Source organism: Microcaecilia unicolor, chromosome 5 (genome assembly GCF_901765095.1).
Source record: "Microcaecilia unicolor chromosome 5, aMicUni1.1, whole genome shotgun sequence".
In the NCBI taxonomy this organism is placed as follows: Eukaryota; Metazoa; Chordata; class Amphibia; order Gymnophiona; family Siphonopidae; genus Microcaecilia; species Microcaecilia unicolor.
In genome coordinates this window covers 148619963-148637893 of record NC_044035.1, presented here as the reverse complement: position 1 = coordinate 148637893, position 17931 = coordinate 148619963, and the positions used below count along the sequence as shown (strand labels likewise).

The window sequence follows — 17931 nt, the reverse complement described above, 5'->3', positions numbered from 1 at the left end:
GCTGTCCTCCCAGTACAAGCAAGTTTCACAGAACGCAAATCTCTTGTCGTCAGTGACAAGTCTAAATGTCAGTGCCTAAATATTACAGTTGTGCGCCTGTTAGTATTCTCGAATCTTGGTGCATAAGTGCTGGGCACGCTTCTGACCCACCCATGCTCCTCCCATATCCACACCCCCTTGCAGTTACGCACTACAGAATTTGCACGCTAAGGTTAGAGAATACCGACTAAAAGCAGTTACACACGTAACTGCGAATTAGTGCCAATTAGCACCAATTAGCACCAATTATGACCAATAATTGATAATTAGCAGCTAATTTGTCAATTAAGTTTTGCACGCAACTACACGTATTCTATAACCTGCGCGCATTAAGGAGTGAATTCTACATATGACACTGAAAAAAGCACTGTTTTTAAAACCACACTTAATGTTAGGTCTGGTTTATAGAACAGCGCTTACACCAAGGAATCACACATAACTTCAGGCACAGCCATTTGCACCAACTGAAACGCGGTGCAAACGCACGTGCACAAATTGGGTGCATATCCCCCGTATTTTATAACAATGTGTGTAAATGCTAGGAATGCCCTTGTTCAGCCCATGACCTTCCCATTTCCATACCATTTTTTTTTTAGGTGGGATCCTGCGCCTAACTTTATGCACATTTCAAATTAAATCTAATCAGTGCCAATAATTGCTTGCTAAAAAGCCAATTATCGACACTAATTAGCTCATTATTCAATTAAATTGCATGCACACCTAAATTTACACACACAATTTTTTGTGACGAGAATCGAGAGGTAAGCGTGAAATTGTGTGGAGATTATGGAATAAAGGGGTATAAAGGCAATTTTATAATAGGGTGCATATAGTTACACCTAAATGTACAGAAAGCTGGAATTTATGTGCATAAGTGGCAGCAAATTAACTGCATTCTGTAAGAGTGCAGCGTGTAAGTGGCATGATGGGTAAAAGCAAGGGGAGGCAATTACATGGGAGGGATGTGGGCGGGGCTGCCACTAACATGTCCACATTACAGAATACAGGGGGTCTTTTACTATGGCTTTTATCACACACTAAAAATAGGCATGCGCTAAAGGTTAGAGATGCCCATAGGAATACATTGGCGTCTCTAACGTTTAATGCGCACAACAAACTGAAGCACATCTTAGAAAAAGACCCCTCACAGTAAGTTACACACATCCTTGCAGCATTTAGGTGCCAAAGACTGGAGAAAGAAAAGAACATCATTGACTTCTGCTTATTATAAGCACTGTTACAACTTTTATCACAGCAAGCTGAAAAATGCCAAAAAGAGGCACTAGTCCTCGTTGATTCAGACTTCATCCAACAAACCCAAATAACTTTTTTCTGTTCTAAGACAGCTCACCACACCTGGGGCCCTGTTTACTATGCCGCGCTGTAGGTGTGCTCATTTTTAGCGTGTGCTAAAAATGTTAACACACGTTAGTAAACAGGGCCCCTGGTCTCTAAATTGCAAAGGTAAACCAATCTAACGTCAAAGAATTAGCACAATGATATCTTTTATTCACAGTAGCTTTGTTTCTTAAACAAACGTTCTGCAGGTAGACCATGATGATTCTCCTAATATTTCCAAAAGGCCAACTCCATTAGACTCTACTACTGTTCCTATCTTTATCCAGCAATAGGATTCTTTCACCATCCCCAGCTTAACAATTTTTACAAAAACTATGGCAGCTACTCGCACAATTACGTGTCTCCTGGATCCAGTCCCATCAAAATGACTTTCTCTTTCCCACCATGCCTTCCTGCACCTGCATTGATCATAGTTAATAACAGCCTGGAAACTGGTGAGGTACCATCTGCTTGGAAACCTGAAATTGTACGTCCAGTCCTTAAAAAGCTACCTCTAGACATCTCACTTCTTTTAGTTATCATCAATCAATCTCAAATTTGTGTTACATTTTAAAACTCACTTAAGAGCTATTTTTCAGCAATTTGTAGCTTTTGCAGATAATCATAACTTACTACATCCCTGCCAGTCAGGGTTCTTTGTTGGTCATAGTTGTGAAAACATTCTTGCTACCTGAGAGGGTCTTTTACTAAGGCACACTCACATTTCTGGCACGTGCTAAAATTGTTGACGCGCTAAATGTTAGAGATGCCAATGCATTCCTATGGGTGTCTCTAATGTTTAGTGTGCCCACAATTTTAGCGCGCGCTGAAAACATGAGCGTGCCTTAGTAAAAGACACCCTTAGTTAGTGATATGCACTTTACAATTTTAAAGTGATATTTCAGTACTTGTTTCCTTAGATCTCACAGTAGCATTTGATACGGTGGATCATAGGTTGCTTCTTTTACGATTATCACAAATGGGCATTGCAGGGAATGTACTCTCCTGTCTTTCTTCCTTCTTAACAGCTTGTACCTTTTATCTGTTTTTCTGACTGATTCTGTTTCTAAGAGCTACCCAATTACTTTTGGAGTTCCCCAAGACTCGGCATTGGCTCCTTTACTATTCCATCCTTTTCTTAGTCCTTTTGCTAGTACTACTGAAGATCTGGGTCTCCATAAATTCTACTATGCAGGTATTATTCTGATTGTTTTCTGCAATGATTTTCTCCATTCAGATTTTAACCAACTTAACTCAGCCCTGAAAGTATTCTCATTTTGGTTGCAGGAAAATGATCTTATCCTTAATCCAGCCAAAACAGTTGCTACTTGGATCACAGCTAAACCCCATGCCCCTTCTTTGGCATCTATGATCACTAGCCAGCAGGTTAACCTGGTCGAATCCTTCAAATATCTTAGGATAATAATTAAGAACTCCTCTTTAAGGAAAAAATTGCAAATCTGATCAAGACATCTTTTTTACTTTCTTCATCAATTTTGTGTTGTTCAGCCTTTGCTCAATATCTCCTCCCAACAGACTTTTCATTATATGTTTATAACTTCCCGTCTGGATTATTGTAAAACCATCTACTCAGGACTGCCATCTTCTTCCTTGTGTAGAATTTAAACAGTACACAACATGACTATTTTGAGCCCTTACCCAAACGAAGTGGTCTGAACATATAATTATCCTTTTCATCCAATATCATAAGAACATAAAAATAGCCATACTGAGTCAGACCAATGGTCCATCTAGCCAGCATCCTGTTTCCAACAGTGGCCAATCCAGGTCACAAGTACCTGGCAGAAACCCAAATAGTAGAAACATTCCATGCTACCAATTCCAGGGCAAGCAGTGGTTTCCCCACATCTATCTCAACAGTAGACTATGGACTTTTCCTCCAGGAACTTGTCCAAACCTTTTTTTAAACCCAGATACACTAACTGCTGTTACCATATCCTCTGGCAATAAGTTCCAGAGCTTAACTATTCATTGAGTGTTGAAATATTTCCTCCTATTTGTTTTTAAAGTATTTCCAAGGATATCATTGGCCTTCTATCCTCTACCATGGTGACGCCCCAGCATACATGTCGGATCTAATAGAACTACCACCCAGAAATGCAAAAAAATCCTCCCGCACATTCCTCAATCTTCATCCTCCTAAATGCAAAGGTTTGAAATACAGATTGATGCATGCATCAACCTTTTCCTACACATGTACACAGCTCTGGAACTCACTGCCACGTAACCTGAAATCGGTCTACGAAGTGACCACTTTCCGCAAATTCCTGAAGACTTACCTCTTCGACAAAATATATCATAAAGAACTCCACCTTCTTCTAGATATCCAGGAATGTTCTTTATGTCTTTTGCTCCCATACCTTCTTGTACCTAATGCCTTTGACTCTAACACTATCATGTATTTCACCATCATGTAACCAAAACTTCTGCTAAAACAATGTATACTCTTTTCTATTCCCAATATTATGTATTTCACCATCTTGTACCCAAAACTTGCTGTAAATCCAAATTTACATTCTTTTCTATTTCCAATATCCACGATGAAATGTAAGCCACATTGAGCCTGCAAAAAGGTGGGATAATGTGGGATACAAATGTAATAATAATAATAATAATAATACCGTGTACAATTCAAGATTTTTGTTCGCATATTCAAAGCTTTTCATCATGGTACCTACCCCCTCATACCTCACTGCCCTTTCCATACCTTATGCTCCTCCTAGGACTCTTTGTTCCCTTAATGACCACCATCTGCAGATTCCCTCCCCCAAAATCACTATGGTTAGAATCAGCTACAGGCGGTGCATTTTACTGCACTGCCCTATCACTACAGAATGCCCTTCCTTTCAATGTTCATTTGGTATTATCATATCCAAAGTTTCCCATCGTCCTGAAGACATTTCTATTTCAGAAAGTGTTCAGAGATGTAACAGCAATGAACAGATTCATTGACCTGGAAAGTATTTATTAAACATTTATTTGTTTGTTTACATTTAATTGTTTGTTTGTTCTTCTTTTTAATACTTTGGTTGCATGAATGAATCTTTCCTATTTTTAAATTGGCGTTCATTTAATTTTTATGTGTTATTGTAAACCGCCCTGTGATGCACACAGGAAGGGCGGTACATAAAACCTTAAATAAACCATAAATCAGGTCTATGGCTGGTGTAACTGTGGGCACCTAAATGGAAGGTGTACTGATGCTGGATCATGATAATATTCTACGGTGAAATCTGGGCACCCAGATGCCCTTGTAGAATTAAGCACTCACTGCATGGGATCAGGCACCTAAAAGGAGGTGCTCACTTAGGGGCGTTTTACTAAGGCACATGGAGGGGCATAATCGAACGGCGCTGCAAAGAGCAGTCCCGAACTGTATTATCGAAAAAGATGGCCGGCCATCTTTCGTTTCGATAATACAGTTGTGGCTGGCCAAATGTCAGAGATGGCCGGCATCGGTTTTCGCCGATAATGGAAACCGATGCCGGCCATCTCAAACCCGGCCAAATCCAAGGCATTTGGTCATGGGAGGGGCCAGCATTTGTAGTGCACTGGTCCCCGACATGCCAGGACACCAATCGGGCACCCTAGGGGGCACTGCAGTGGACTTCACAAATTGCTCCCAAGTGCATGCCTCCCTTACCTTGTGTGCTGAGCCCCCCAAATCCCCCCCAAAACCCACTCCCCACAACTGTACACCACTTCCATAGCCCTTAGGGATGAAGGGGGGCACCTACATGTGGGTACAGTGGGTTTTGGGGGGGGGTTGAAGGGCTCCCATTTACCACCACAAGTGTAACAGGTAGGGGGGGGGGGGCTGGGTCCACTTGCCTGAAGTGCACTGCACCCACTAAAACCTGCTCCAGGGACCTGCATACTGCTGTCATGGAGCTGGGTATGACATTTGAGGCTGGCAAAAAAATGTTTTTTATTTTTATTTTTTGGGTGGGAGGGGGTTGGTGACCACTGGGGGAGTAAGGGGAGGTGATCCCCCATTCCCTCTGAACAAAAAGGGACCAAGTAAAGTCGGCCAAATGTTCGTCTTGGCCAGCTTTCTTTTTTCCATTATCGGGCGAAGCCGTCCATCTCTTAAGCACGCCCCCGTCCCGCCTTCTGTACCCTGCCGACACGCCCCCTTGAAGTTTGGCCGGCTCTACGACGGACTGCAGTTGAGGCCGGCCAAAATCGGCTTTCGATTATGCCGATTTTGCCGGACTTGAGAGATGGCCGGCCATCTCCCGATTTGTGTCGGAAAATGGCCGGCCTTCTCTTTCGAAAATAAGCAGGATAGGTGCCTACACGCGTAGGAATTGGAACTACTGCCCAGCTACCGCATGCCCCGAGCAATAATTCCATTTTTGACACACGTCTAAACAACACGGTAGAAAATATTTTCTATTTTCTACCATGTGGTGCTTATCTGGCGGTAATTGGCAGTTTACGCATGCTGGTCGCTTACCACCCGGTTAGCAAGTGAGACCTTATCGCTAAGTCAATGGGTGGTGGTAAGGTCTCAGGCTAAAAATGGACGTGCGCTGGTTTTAATCTTGCCGCACGTCCATTTTCGGCCACACAAAAAAAAAAAGCCTTTTTTCCAGGCGTGCTGAAAAAAATGACCTGTGTGTGTTGAAAACACGCACCATAGACCACCATAGGTTGGGGAAGCCAACCACAATTAAATGAACTAGATTAACTATCCAGTACAGAAATCATACTACAAAGAGATCAGCAAAAAAAGTCAATCTTAATGCCGCTAATTCATACAGTGGGTCTTTTATACGGGTGCACTAGCGTTTTTAGCGCACACTAAAAAATAAGCATGTGCTAAACGCTAGAGACACCCATTTATTCCTATGGATTCTATATAGGTTGCCAAATTTGGGCAACCTATATAGAATCTAGGGGTTTATGGCCCTGTCAGTCCCTCTGAACACGAAAATACCCAAGCAAAGCTAACCGTATTTTCAAAAATTATATCATGGAACTGGTGCTTGGTAATGTTCTAAAGGGCCTATTTACAAAGCAGCATTAAAGGTCTGCAGTTAATGCAGGTTAACTCACAAAAGTTAACTTGCAGTAGCTGAAAAAACTCCAACCTAACTGTTGGGAGTGTTTTCTAAACTTAAGGAAAAAGCAGCCATGCCACTAGTGGAAGTCAGGGGCATAGTCAGAGTTCGGCGGGAGGGGCGTCCAGAACCCGAGGTGAGGGTGCACATTTTAGCCCCCCCCCCCCCCCCGCCACCGCTGACCCCCCCCCTACCATTGCTGACTTTGCCCCCCCCCGCCGCCGACTCTCTCGTCCCCCCTCCTGCCACCAATCCGCCGTCGCCGAGGTCCTCTTCTTCTCGCAAAAGGCTTCCTTCTGTTTCTGACGTCCTGCACGTTGTACGTCAGAAATAGAAGGAAGCCTTTTGCGAGAAGAAGAGGACCTCGGCTGACGGTGGTTGGGGTCCCCTGCCAGCAAAGGCAGGCGACGGCGACAGCGGGAAAGGGGGTCGAGTGGGTCGTCGGCAGGGGGGTCCAGAGCCAAATATACGGGGGCCCAGGTCCCCCCAGGCTCCACATAGCTACGCCACTGGTGGAAGTCACAGATTTTTACCACATGTTAACAGAAGGACTTTGGTAATGACTTACCGTATTTTTCGGACTATAAGACGCACCGGACCATAAGACGCACCTAGGTTTTAGAGGAGGGAAATAGGGAAAAAAAATATTTTTCCTTTTTCCCTCCTCTAAAACCTAGGTGCTCCGGTGCGTCTTGTCCGAGTTTTGGATCGCCCTCCCCTACTTACGTGACGCGATGTTCCCTGGTGGTCTAGTGACGTCAGGGCAGGAAAGAGCCCCCTCTTTCCTGCCCAGCGCGCTGCTCTCCGTGCTCCTGACTGCTTCCTGACGGTCTCGGCGGCCATTTTGAATCTCGCCGAGACCGTCAGGAAGCAGTCAGGAGCACGGAGAGCAGCGCGCTGGGCAGGAAAGAGGGGGCTCTTTCCTGCCCCGACGTCACTAGACCACCAGGGAACATCGCGTCACGTAAGTAGGGGAGGGCGATCCAAAACTCGCTACCTTCGGACTATAAGATGCACCCCCCATTTTCCTCCCAAATTTTGGGGGAAAAAAGTGCGTCTTATAGTCCGAAAAATACGGTATATGTTAACTGCAAGGTGTAGTCCCCTCCAACTCCACACCCTCTAGTCCAAATTTTTGTATTAGGTGTTTAACGCAGCAATCAGTGCAAGTTAACAATGCCTTTCTGTATCCTTTTTCTTGCATCTGTTAGCCAGTCCCACTCTCGCTTTCTGGATCCTCTTTCTTGCACCTGTTATCCAGTCCCACTCTTCCTTCCTATACTCTCTCCCTTGTACCTGTTACCAGTCCCCTCTCTATGTCTAGGCTAACCACCTTTACCACATTCTCTGGCAACAAATTCCAGAGTTTAATTACATGTTGAGTGAAGAAAAACATTCTCTGATTCATTTTAAATTTACTACTTTGTAGCTTCATTGCATGCCCCCTAGCTCTAGTATTTTGGGAAAGAATAAACAGATGGACCATTGGTCTGACCCAGTATGGCTACTCTTATGTTCTTATGTTCTTATGTTCTCTGGGGGGGGGGGGGGGGGGGGGGGCTGAGGAATTTCCCTTCCATGCCCAGGTGTAGATCTCCCCTTTTTGTCAGAGACACTCAAAGAAATTTTACTATATTTGTTATATTATATTGTTATATTGCTCTTCCCATTACTATGTAAGCCGAATTGAGCCTGCTTTTAGTGGGAAAGCGTGGGATACAAATGTAATAAATAATAATAATAATAATGTCTATATCCTCTTCCTTGCTTCTATTATCCACTCTTACTTCCTGCTGGTTGTTTTACAGATTATTAAGGATAGCATGTTTTGCTTCAAAGCTGTGGAATGATAGGTCCCTTGATCTCTGTCAGGAGAGCAGTTGCTTGCTTTTCAATACAATAGGCCGAAGCCTGACTTTTCAATAAAAGAATTTGTCTGACCTTTTGCTTACCTTCTGGTGGCTACTGCTTGTGCAATGATATTCTGCACTGTAGGAGTCATAGGGATACTTGAGACAGCTCAAGTAAGAGAAATTGGGGAGGGAGGAGCTGGGGAAGGTAAAGTGCTATTTGATATATATAGTACTGATGTCACATTTATCCTTTGTTGACTATTACTCACTCATGGCTGAATGAGGGAAGTATGGAATCAAACTTGTAGAAATATATTTCAATGAAATACCTTAAAAGTTCTCCTATATAAACTGCTGCACTCTGGTTCCCAGCTTATTTAATATCAATTGTCATCCCTACCAGAGCTTACAAGTGTAGGACAAATCAAGACAGACTATCCATCAGCAATGCATCAAGCATCCTGTCACTCCTGTCACTCTGTATTCATTACATATTCAGATCATATCTAATCCTAATGGAATAATTGACTCTTCCTGTAGCATTTAATAGGTAGCTTCCCCAAGGGAGAACAACATGCAGTGCCAGACACAACTGCTTAACCTGTCAAGAAAGGAAGAAAATGCTCCCTTCCCACTCACCCCCCCCCCCCCCCACACACACACACAGGGAAGGAAAGACAGCTGCCTTGTGAGAAACCAGGAAGAGGGATCTGACAGCTGTTTGGCGGCCATTCTCATGCTCTCAGCCCTCTCTCTCCTCCACAGGGAATCAAAGTGACTGCTTTACTTTGCAGACAGAGACTAAGGAAAAGCTCTTTTGATTCACAATACCCACAATTCTCATCCCTCCCCCACCACCCCAATACCAATGCCCAGTAAAGCAATGGCTGGAGGATTCCAGGAAGCCTTTCAACACATCAACATCTGCTGCCCAACATTCATGATACTGAAAGTTCCAGCCCACTGCCAGCCCACCTTATGCATTTGATATAGTGAGGAATGGCAGCCTGGGAACAATCTCCAGCAGTCTGTGACCTGTCTCAAAGCTCAGGCAGTGCTATTCGACTCCTATGTCATCTGCGTAAAACAGATCATATTACACTTGTATTGAAGAGTTACCATTGTTTACCAATTGAATATCGTATTTGGTTTAAGTTCTCTTACTTGCATTTTGGGCTTTCCATCAAGGCACAACACCATATTTGTCAACACTGACTGTTTCTTAATCTCCAGTTCGGGTTTTGAGATCCATTAATGATCATCGTATGGTTCTGCCAGGACCTTGCCAAACTCAAATGGAGAACACCCATAGTTATGGAATTCTATGCCTTTATATTTACGAAGTGAACTTTTGTTAGGAAAGTCTAAATCATTATTGAAAGCTTGGTTATTTGAACAGGCTTATGTCACTTAATTCATTGCACTGTTCCAGCTCGGTCTGACACCACTGTCTCAGAAGGTTTGTCCTAGTTGCTTATGATTACTCTTGTGTAAATGTGTTCCTTTGCTATTTTTTTAATGTAGTTCTTTTACTTTTCTTTTATTAGCATGTAACCCCCTCTGCCCTGCTTGACAGTTAAACCAGTACAGGAAGTTTGGAATAAATAAATAAATAAAATATTTATTTTCCTATGAACTTGGAGAGCTTTCCAGTCCAGCCATGGGAGCTTTCAGCTCAGCATTTCAAAATAAATACCATACATGAGATTTTTTCCCCATTATTTTAAAAAAGGTTGTGGTTATTTTTGCAATTTAAAACTGTGATCCAATCAAACTGACTAACACAAAAACCTCTCAATGGTGGGCAGAGCTTACTTCAGTGAGCCAAGATCATGATTTTCAAATTCAACTTGAAGAAAACTTGTGCAGGTTATTTTGTGAAATTATAATTTGTTATTAAAGGTTTGGATCTCCTTCATCTAAAATAACAGTTCAGAGCTGTGAACAGTCAAAGAGAGAAAAAATGAGATGCAGGCAGAATGCTAAGGTGTGGCTTAATAAAGTTTTGAAAATTTGAAGCACAAAGAGAAAGATAAATGTATGGGGGTGGGGGGGTATTGAAACTGGGGGGGGGGGGGGGTGGAGGATTTAAGATGCTAGACTCTAGAATGTGTTTGTGCAGGAATAAGCCCCATGGTAAGGGAGATATGTACCTGGGATCAATTTCTGAAGTCCACTGCAGTGTCCCCTAGGGTGCCCGGTTGGTGTCCTGGCATGTCAGGGGGACCAGTGCACTACAAATGCTGGCTCCTCCCACGACCAAAGGGCTTGGATTTGGTCATTTCTGAGATGGGCGTCCTTGGTTTCCATTATCGCCGAAAATCAGAAACGACCAAGTCTAGAGACGACTATCGCTAAGGACGACCTAATTGTCAAGATTTGGGCATCCCCAACCGTATTATCGAAACAAAAGATGGACGTCCATCTTGTTTCGATAATACGGGTTTCCCCGCCCCTCCATTGGGATGTTTTGCGATGACGTCCTCAGCAAAACTTGGGCGTCCCTTTCGATTATGCCCCTCCACGTGTACTAGGCACTATTTTGTAAGGTAACGCCTAACTGCAAGGAAGGCACACATGTGGACAGAAAATGGGTGGGCCATAGGCGTGTCTCCCAGTGATACGCGCAGTTTATAGAATACAATACACTATCCTGCTTATAATCGAATGAGAAAAACGCCCAAGTTCCGACCTAAATCGGGAGATGGACGTTTATCTCACAAAAACGAATAAAGCGGTATAATCGAAAGCCGATTTTTGGACGTTTTCAACTGCAATCCGTCGCGGATGCGGACAAAGTTGATGGGGGCGTGTCAGAGGTGTGGCGAAGGCGGAACTGGTGCGTGGTTATCTGCCGAACAGAGATGGGCGCATTTCACCGATAATGGGAAAAAAGTATGCGTTTTTAGCTAGAATTTAGGACACTTTTCCTGGACCCTGTTTTTTCACGAATAAGGCCCCAAAAAGTGCCCTAAATGACCAGATGACCACCGGAGAGAATCGGGGATGACCTCCCCTGACTCCCCCAGTGGTCACTAACCCCCTCCCACCACAAAAAATGAAGTTTCTCAACTTTTTATTTTCACCCTCAAATGTCATACCCAGCTCCCTGACAGCAGTATGCAGGTCACTGGAGGAGTTGTTAGGGGGTGCAGTGGACTTCAGGCAGGTGGACCCAGGCCCATCCCCCCTACCTGTTACAATTGTGCTGCTTAATGCTTATTAGTCGTCCAACCCCCCCAAACCCACTGTACCCACATGTAGGTGCCCCCCTTCACCCCTTAGGGCTATAGTAATGGTGTAGACTTGTGGGCAGTGGGTTTTGAGGGGGATTTGGGGGGCTCAACACACAAGGGAAGGGTGCTATGCACTTGGGAGCTCTTTTACCTTTTTTTTTGTTTTTGTAAAAGTGCCCCCTAGGGTGCCCGGTTGGTGTCCTGGCATGTGAGGGGGACCAGTGCACTACGAATCCTGGCCCCTCCCACGAACAAATGCCTTGGATTTATTCGTTTTTGAGCTGGGCGCTTTCATTTTCCATTATCGCTGAAAAACAAAAACGCCCAGCTCACACATTGTTGAATAAAACATGGGCGTCTATTTTTTCCCAAAATACGGTTCGGTCCGCCCCTTCACGGACCCGTTCTTGGAGATAAACGCCCATGGAGATAGGCGTTTTCGTTCAATTATGCCCCTCTATGTGCACCAACTTACAGCTGCCATTGATATGGCATACGATGACATACCTTTAATAAATTTCTTCAAAACAATCCAACTTGACACGGGCTGTGTTTCGGCTAAAAAGCCTGCCTCAGGAGTCAGGATCTGGATGACTGCATTAATGCGATATCGCACTAATGCAATCATCCAGGTCCTGGGCAGCACGCAGGAGCAGGGGAGGACAGACCTGGAAGCAGGCAGCAAGAAGATGCTTGCTGGCGACAGGCCCAGATCCCCCCTTGGAAGCCACGCCCAGGGAATTTTTCCCCCTTGGCCCGCTCCTTGGCGGCCCTGTGCCTACTTTTCTTTATAGAATAGGCTCCGAACAGGCACATTCCTAGCACCTAAATCTAGGTGCCCCCTTAAAGAATTACCTTCATTGTATCTTTACACACATGACATTTTAAAATATTTTGGTGCTCAGTGTGAATAAGTGCATACCACATGAGGTGCAATCATCTTTTACTGCACTATATAATCCATCATTGCACGATCCCCCTGCCTCCTATTTCTTGCCAGAGTATTAACTGTAGTTTTTAAGATTTTCTTACTGATATTTTCTATCATTCACTTATTTTAAGATGAACTTGTACCACTTTCTTAGTCCACCTTTATACTCCAGAAGAAATTCTTAACACAATCACTTAGCTTAAAAGTCCAAAAGCCATCCCTGCTGAGCCCTTACCTGTCACCTCATCCAGGCTTTCCTTAGTGATGTGCTCATTCTGGTTGACCCACTCGCCATTACACTTGAAGTAGATCTGGGTTGCTGGATTTGCCTTGCAGATCAGCTCCACTGGTTTATTCTTTACAATATATGCATCTTCTGGCTCCAACAGGAAGTGAGGGAGGGAGTCTGCAGGGGCTGATGGGAAAGAATCTGGAAGTACATCGCTATACTCATTTCCTGCAGGGAAACACAATAGGATATGCATTTAAAATAATAGCAACAACAGCTAACTGTTCAGTCATAAGAACTCAATATCAAAAAATTCACTACATATATATCGTACTTAGCTGTGACATTAGCTAGATCAAGTATTTCAATTCCATTAACCAGGTTATAAAAACGGGAAGGAAAAAGACTCAGAGAATGCAGGACATTTTTCAGTTCAAACTTTTTATATATGAGCCTGCTGCCTCGATCGTCGGCAGAAAAAACCTCTCCCGTTAAAAATACATAAACATTTATTTCCTAATTCTGTTACTCCATTTTTATAGTATTAAAGTATTTCAAAAAATTTAAGTATTTCAACAGCAGCTACTTAGCATCAAGGCAGCAGTTAGTACATAAGTACATAAGTATTGCCATACTGGGACATACCGAAGGTCCATCAAGCCCAGCATCCTGTTTCCAACAGTGTCCAATCCAGGTCACAAGCACCCAGCACGATCCCAAAAAAGTACAATACATTTTATGCTGCTTATCCTAGAAATAAGCAGTGGATTTTACCCAAGTCCATTTTAATAATGGTCTATGGACTTTTCTTTTAGGAAGCCATACAAACCTTTTTTAAACCTCACTAAGCTAAATGTTTTTACTACATTCGGTTTGGAAAAAGTATGAGAATCAGATTCCCCACTCTGGCATGTTGAAAATTTTGTTTTAAATTTACTACTATAACATTATTCAATTTTTATCCAGTTACATGTCTTATTGTTCTACATTATCAATACATTTATAAGAACTCTCTATTATCATATACTTTCTCTTATGGAATAGAAGTTATAAAACATTGTTATTTTGTATTGTATTTGGATGTTTGTTACCCTTAAAAATCTATTAAAATTTCCTTCAACACATAAATATACTGCTTTGTAGTTTCATTGCGTGCCTCCTAGTTCTAGTATTTTTGGAAAGAGTAAACAATCGATTCACATCTACCCATTCCACTCCACTCATTATTTTATAGACCTCTATCATATCTCCCCTCAGCCGTCTTTTTTCCAAGCTGAAGAGCCCTAGCCACTTTACCCTTTCCTCATAGGGAAGTCGTCCTATCCCCTTTATCATTTTCGTTGCCCTTCTCTGTACCTTTTCTAATTCCACTATATCTTTTTTGAGATGCGGTGAACAGAATTGAACACAATATTTGAGGTGTGGTCGCACCATGGAGCGATACAAAGGCATTATAATGTCCTAATTTTTGTCTTCCATTCCTTTCCTAATATTCTATTTGCTTTCTTAGCCGCCACCGAACTCTGAGCAGAGGGTTTCAACGTATCATCAACGATGATGCCTAGATCCCTTTTCTGGTCGGTGACTCCTAATGTGGAACCTTGCATTATGTAGCTATAATTCGGGTTCCTCTTTCCCACGTGCATCAATTTGCACTTGCTCATGCTAGCCACCGTTTTGTAGGACCAATCTGCTGCTTCAGGAGGAGATTTTATTCAAGTGTGCTCTCTTGCTTAACATTTCTAGCTGAGCACATTCAAATGCCCTATTCTCAAGCTGGGGCTTCTTCATCTCCCTTAAGACTCCTGGAGAATATGTCCCTCCCTAAATCTTTAACAGCTGCAGTTTGATACAGGGAGGTTAGGTGTGCAACAACACAAAATGAATGACAGCCTGGAACCCACATCTAGGATTCAGGTAGGGAACAGATTATGTCTGTTATGTCTGTTTAAGGCCTGGTTATTTAGTCAAGCTTTTAGATAGGTTGAGCTAGATGGCTACAGTGCTGGGCAGAGTGGATAGAGGTCTCCAGATCTGTAATCTGTCTATATGATGTCTGCATGGTTGTGGTTTTACAGTTGCTTAAAAAATTTTTTGGCTAATATTCAGATTGCAGTGGTTAGAGGTTTTTAAGCCACTGGCAGCTCCAGATACAATTAAGCCTAAATATTCAAAGCTGGGCTATGTCCAGGCTCTAGCATTTGAATAGCTGGGGTCAGCCTCTGACCTGGAAGTTATGTGATGCCGGCCAATAATCAGTACTGGCACCCTCATATCTAAGTAGGGAAAAATACCATTGCCTTTAATGCAGTCCTGCCTGCACTGAACATAACTGCTGGCTGCTCCCCGCCCCCACCCATGGACTGCCCCAGCACTAACTGGGATTTACCAGGGTTGTCAGAATGGATATTTAGCATCACTGCCTGGTTACGTGTCTCTAAATATGGGCAACTGGCCTACTCAGCATGGTTTAAGTGAGCCGGACCTGAATATCATCACCTTTATTCTAATGTCACGTTAATTGTGGTTTTAGCATTGAAATTGTTTTAGTATCGAACTGAAAGGTGTCATATCAAGTATATGAAACTGAACTAATTACCAGCTTTGTAAACTATATCCTTCACAATGCTTTCCTGGCCCGATCGTGCACTGAAAAATCATAGGAACTGTGTCAACCTGCCAATCATTACTCTAAGGAGCAAGCAACTGATTTATAAACAGCAGGTTTTCAAATCCTATGAATCAGCACACATGCGAAACCTAAGAGAAAAATGCATGAGGCTAGTAGGACTTCAAAGGAAATTCTTAGCTAAAAGGTACCACACACTCAGGAAGAAAAATTCTCCTGAATTTTGGTGGCTACATGAATACCTATAGATGAAAGATGTTAATATATTTTTTTAACAATCTTGACTGCTAAGGAGTAAATATTCTGCCAGTGGTAGTCAGGAATTTTTTCGCCACCACCAGCTTTACACCTGAATATTCAATGCTATGCCAGGCCCAGGCTCCAACATTAAATATCCAGGTATATGTGGGCATCCAGCACTTAGGGGGGCGTTTTACAAACCGTGCTAGTGTTTTTAGCTTGTTGTAAAAACAAATGGCGGTACACCCATAGGAATATAATGGGTGTTTCAGAGTTTACCGCCAGCTGATTTTTACCGTGAGCTAAAAATGCTAGTGTGGCTTTGTAAAAGACCCCCTTAGTGTTGATGTTCATCCTTAAGTGGTTTAAATTAAACTGGCCAAAGATAAGACGGCTATTTATGCAGTCCTATTTGGCCAGCTAACTTAACCGTTTAGGGCCAGTTTCTATATATGGTGCCTAAAATAATTGGCGCCAAAAAAAAATGCTTAAGAGGTATTCTATAAGCCATGCCTAAAGTTCGGCACGGTCTATAGAATAACGCTTCAGTGGAGAGGTTGCAGATAAATTTAGGAACCGCCATTTGCATCAACAAAAACGTGGTGCAAATGCCCACACCTAAATTTATGCGTGGAGCACCATTATTTAATGATTACGTGTATAACTCAAAACCATGTCCTTGATCCACCCCGAAACGTGCATGACCCTCCCATTTCCATGCCCCCTTTTTCAGGCCACCCGTCAATTTTAGGCATGGATCCCATGCGTAAAATTATGCACGCTAAGTCCCAACTAAATCTAACTAGTGCCAATAATTGCTTATTAAAAAGCCAATTAATTGGCTCATTATTCTATTAAATTGTGTGTGCAAATCAGGCGAGCACCTACATTTGCACGCTCAATTTTTGGTGACTTTTATAGAATCAGGGGGTTAAGGGCCAACTCCACCTTCCATATGCCCACTGAATACCCAGTTTTGGCTTAGGCTGTTAGTGCTGATATTCAGTGGCACTATCTGGTCACGTGCCACTGAATATCAGCGGATAGCCCCGACAGGCGATTTAACCTGACAGGAGTCTCTCCTGCCTGGTTAAATCACTTTGAATACTGATCCCTAACATTTCTATTGTCCTAAGAAAAGGCTTCATAGAGAAAGATGGTGGCTTCCAACCAAGAGATGTAATATAAGACATGCATTTATGGGGTGGTCGACAAGGAAGATATGGTAGGGAAATAAGACAACAGATGGGCAGAGGGAATGGAGTCAGAGGAGGCCAACAGAAATGTCAAGAAGAAGAGACAGAGGGGCCGATACACAAAGCTAGTGTGGGCAGAAACATGTGGTTAGCGAGATATCTGCGCAGAAGTTTCTGAGTGCACGACACATAAAAGGGTTTTCCCTACACAAAATCTTGCGTTAAGACACCAGCGCAACACATATTAAAATGAATGCTAATGAGGCTATGCCTAGCTATGTGGAGAAGCATGCGAAAGACTTTAAGATGAGCATAAGACAAGACCTTGAATACCTAATCTGAGGAGACGCAGAAGGTTTAGCTCAATGTTCTACAGTAGTGTTTGTGAGGATTTAATACCAGTTTCTTCTTTTTGCTGTGAACATAAAATTACTCGCAGGTCAGGTCTGAGTAGGGTTACCATATGACTCCAGAAAAAGCAGGACACATTGATCCAGTTCGGGTTTTGCTTCCATTTGCCAGTTACAGAAAAAAAAACTGTATCCACACATTTATGGGAATGATGTTCTGTGCACAAATATCGTATCTGAAATAAATTTTTGGTGGTGTTGATATTTATCCTAGAATACAGAAAGGATACAGTGGAGATGACCAGTAACGACAATACAGCCACCAGTCGTGTACAGCTATCTTTATTAACTTCTAGGATGACGCGATACAGGTAGTATGGCCTGTATCAGGAGTCTATCCAAGAAAACAGGAGGAGCCTCCATGGAAAGTCAAAGCAAAACAGCAAAAGTAGAGGCCTCTACTTTTGCTGTTTTGCTGCATCAGGAGTCTTACATAATCCAGAAATATGGCGTATATAGCAACTGTTGCACACTGCTGTATTCAAAATCTAGAATGCATCGTAAACATGAGCAAATGAGCAAGATTCATAGAATGAGTACACTTGATTGGAGACAAGCTGATGTGGTCCCTCTTCACAAAAGCGGAGACAGGGAAGAAGTGGGAAACTACAGACCGGTAACCCTCATGTCAGTGGTAGGAAAAATAATGGAGTTCCTGCTCCAGAAGCCAACAGGTTATAGGATTCAAGGCAACATAGCTTTACCAAAGGCAAATCCTGCCAAATGAATCTGATTGACTTCTT

General features: G+C 42.9%; 1 protein-coding gene across 3 annotated transcripts in view; it reads right to left on the bottom strand.

Annotated features, from left to right (window-relative positions):
- Positions 1 to 17931, bottom strand: part of UNC5B (unc-5 netrin receptor B) — a 457404-nt gene that overhangs the window by 98695 nt on the left and 340778 nt on the right. For all 3 annotated transcript variants that reach the window (XM_030203413.1, XM_030203415.1, XM_030203414.1), the window contains exon 2: positions 12720 to 12941. In XM_030203413.1, coding sequence (XP_030059273.1) covers positions 12720 to 12941 — 222 coding nt within the window. The remainder of the gene's footprint in view (positions 1 to 12719; positions 12942 to 17931) is intronic.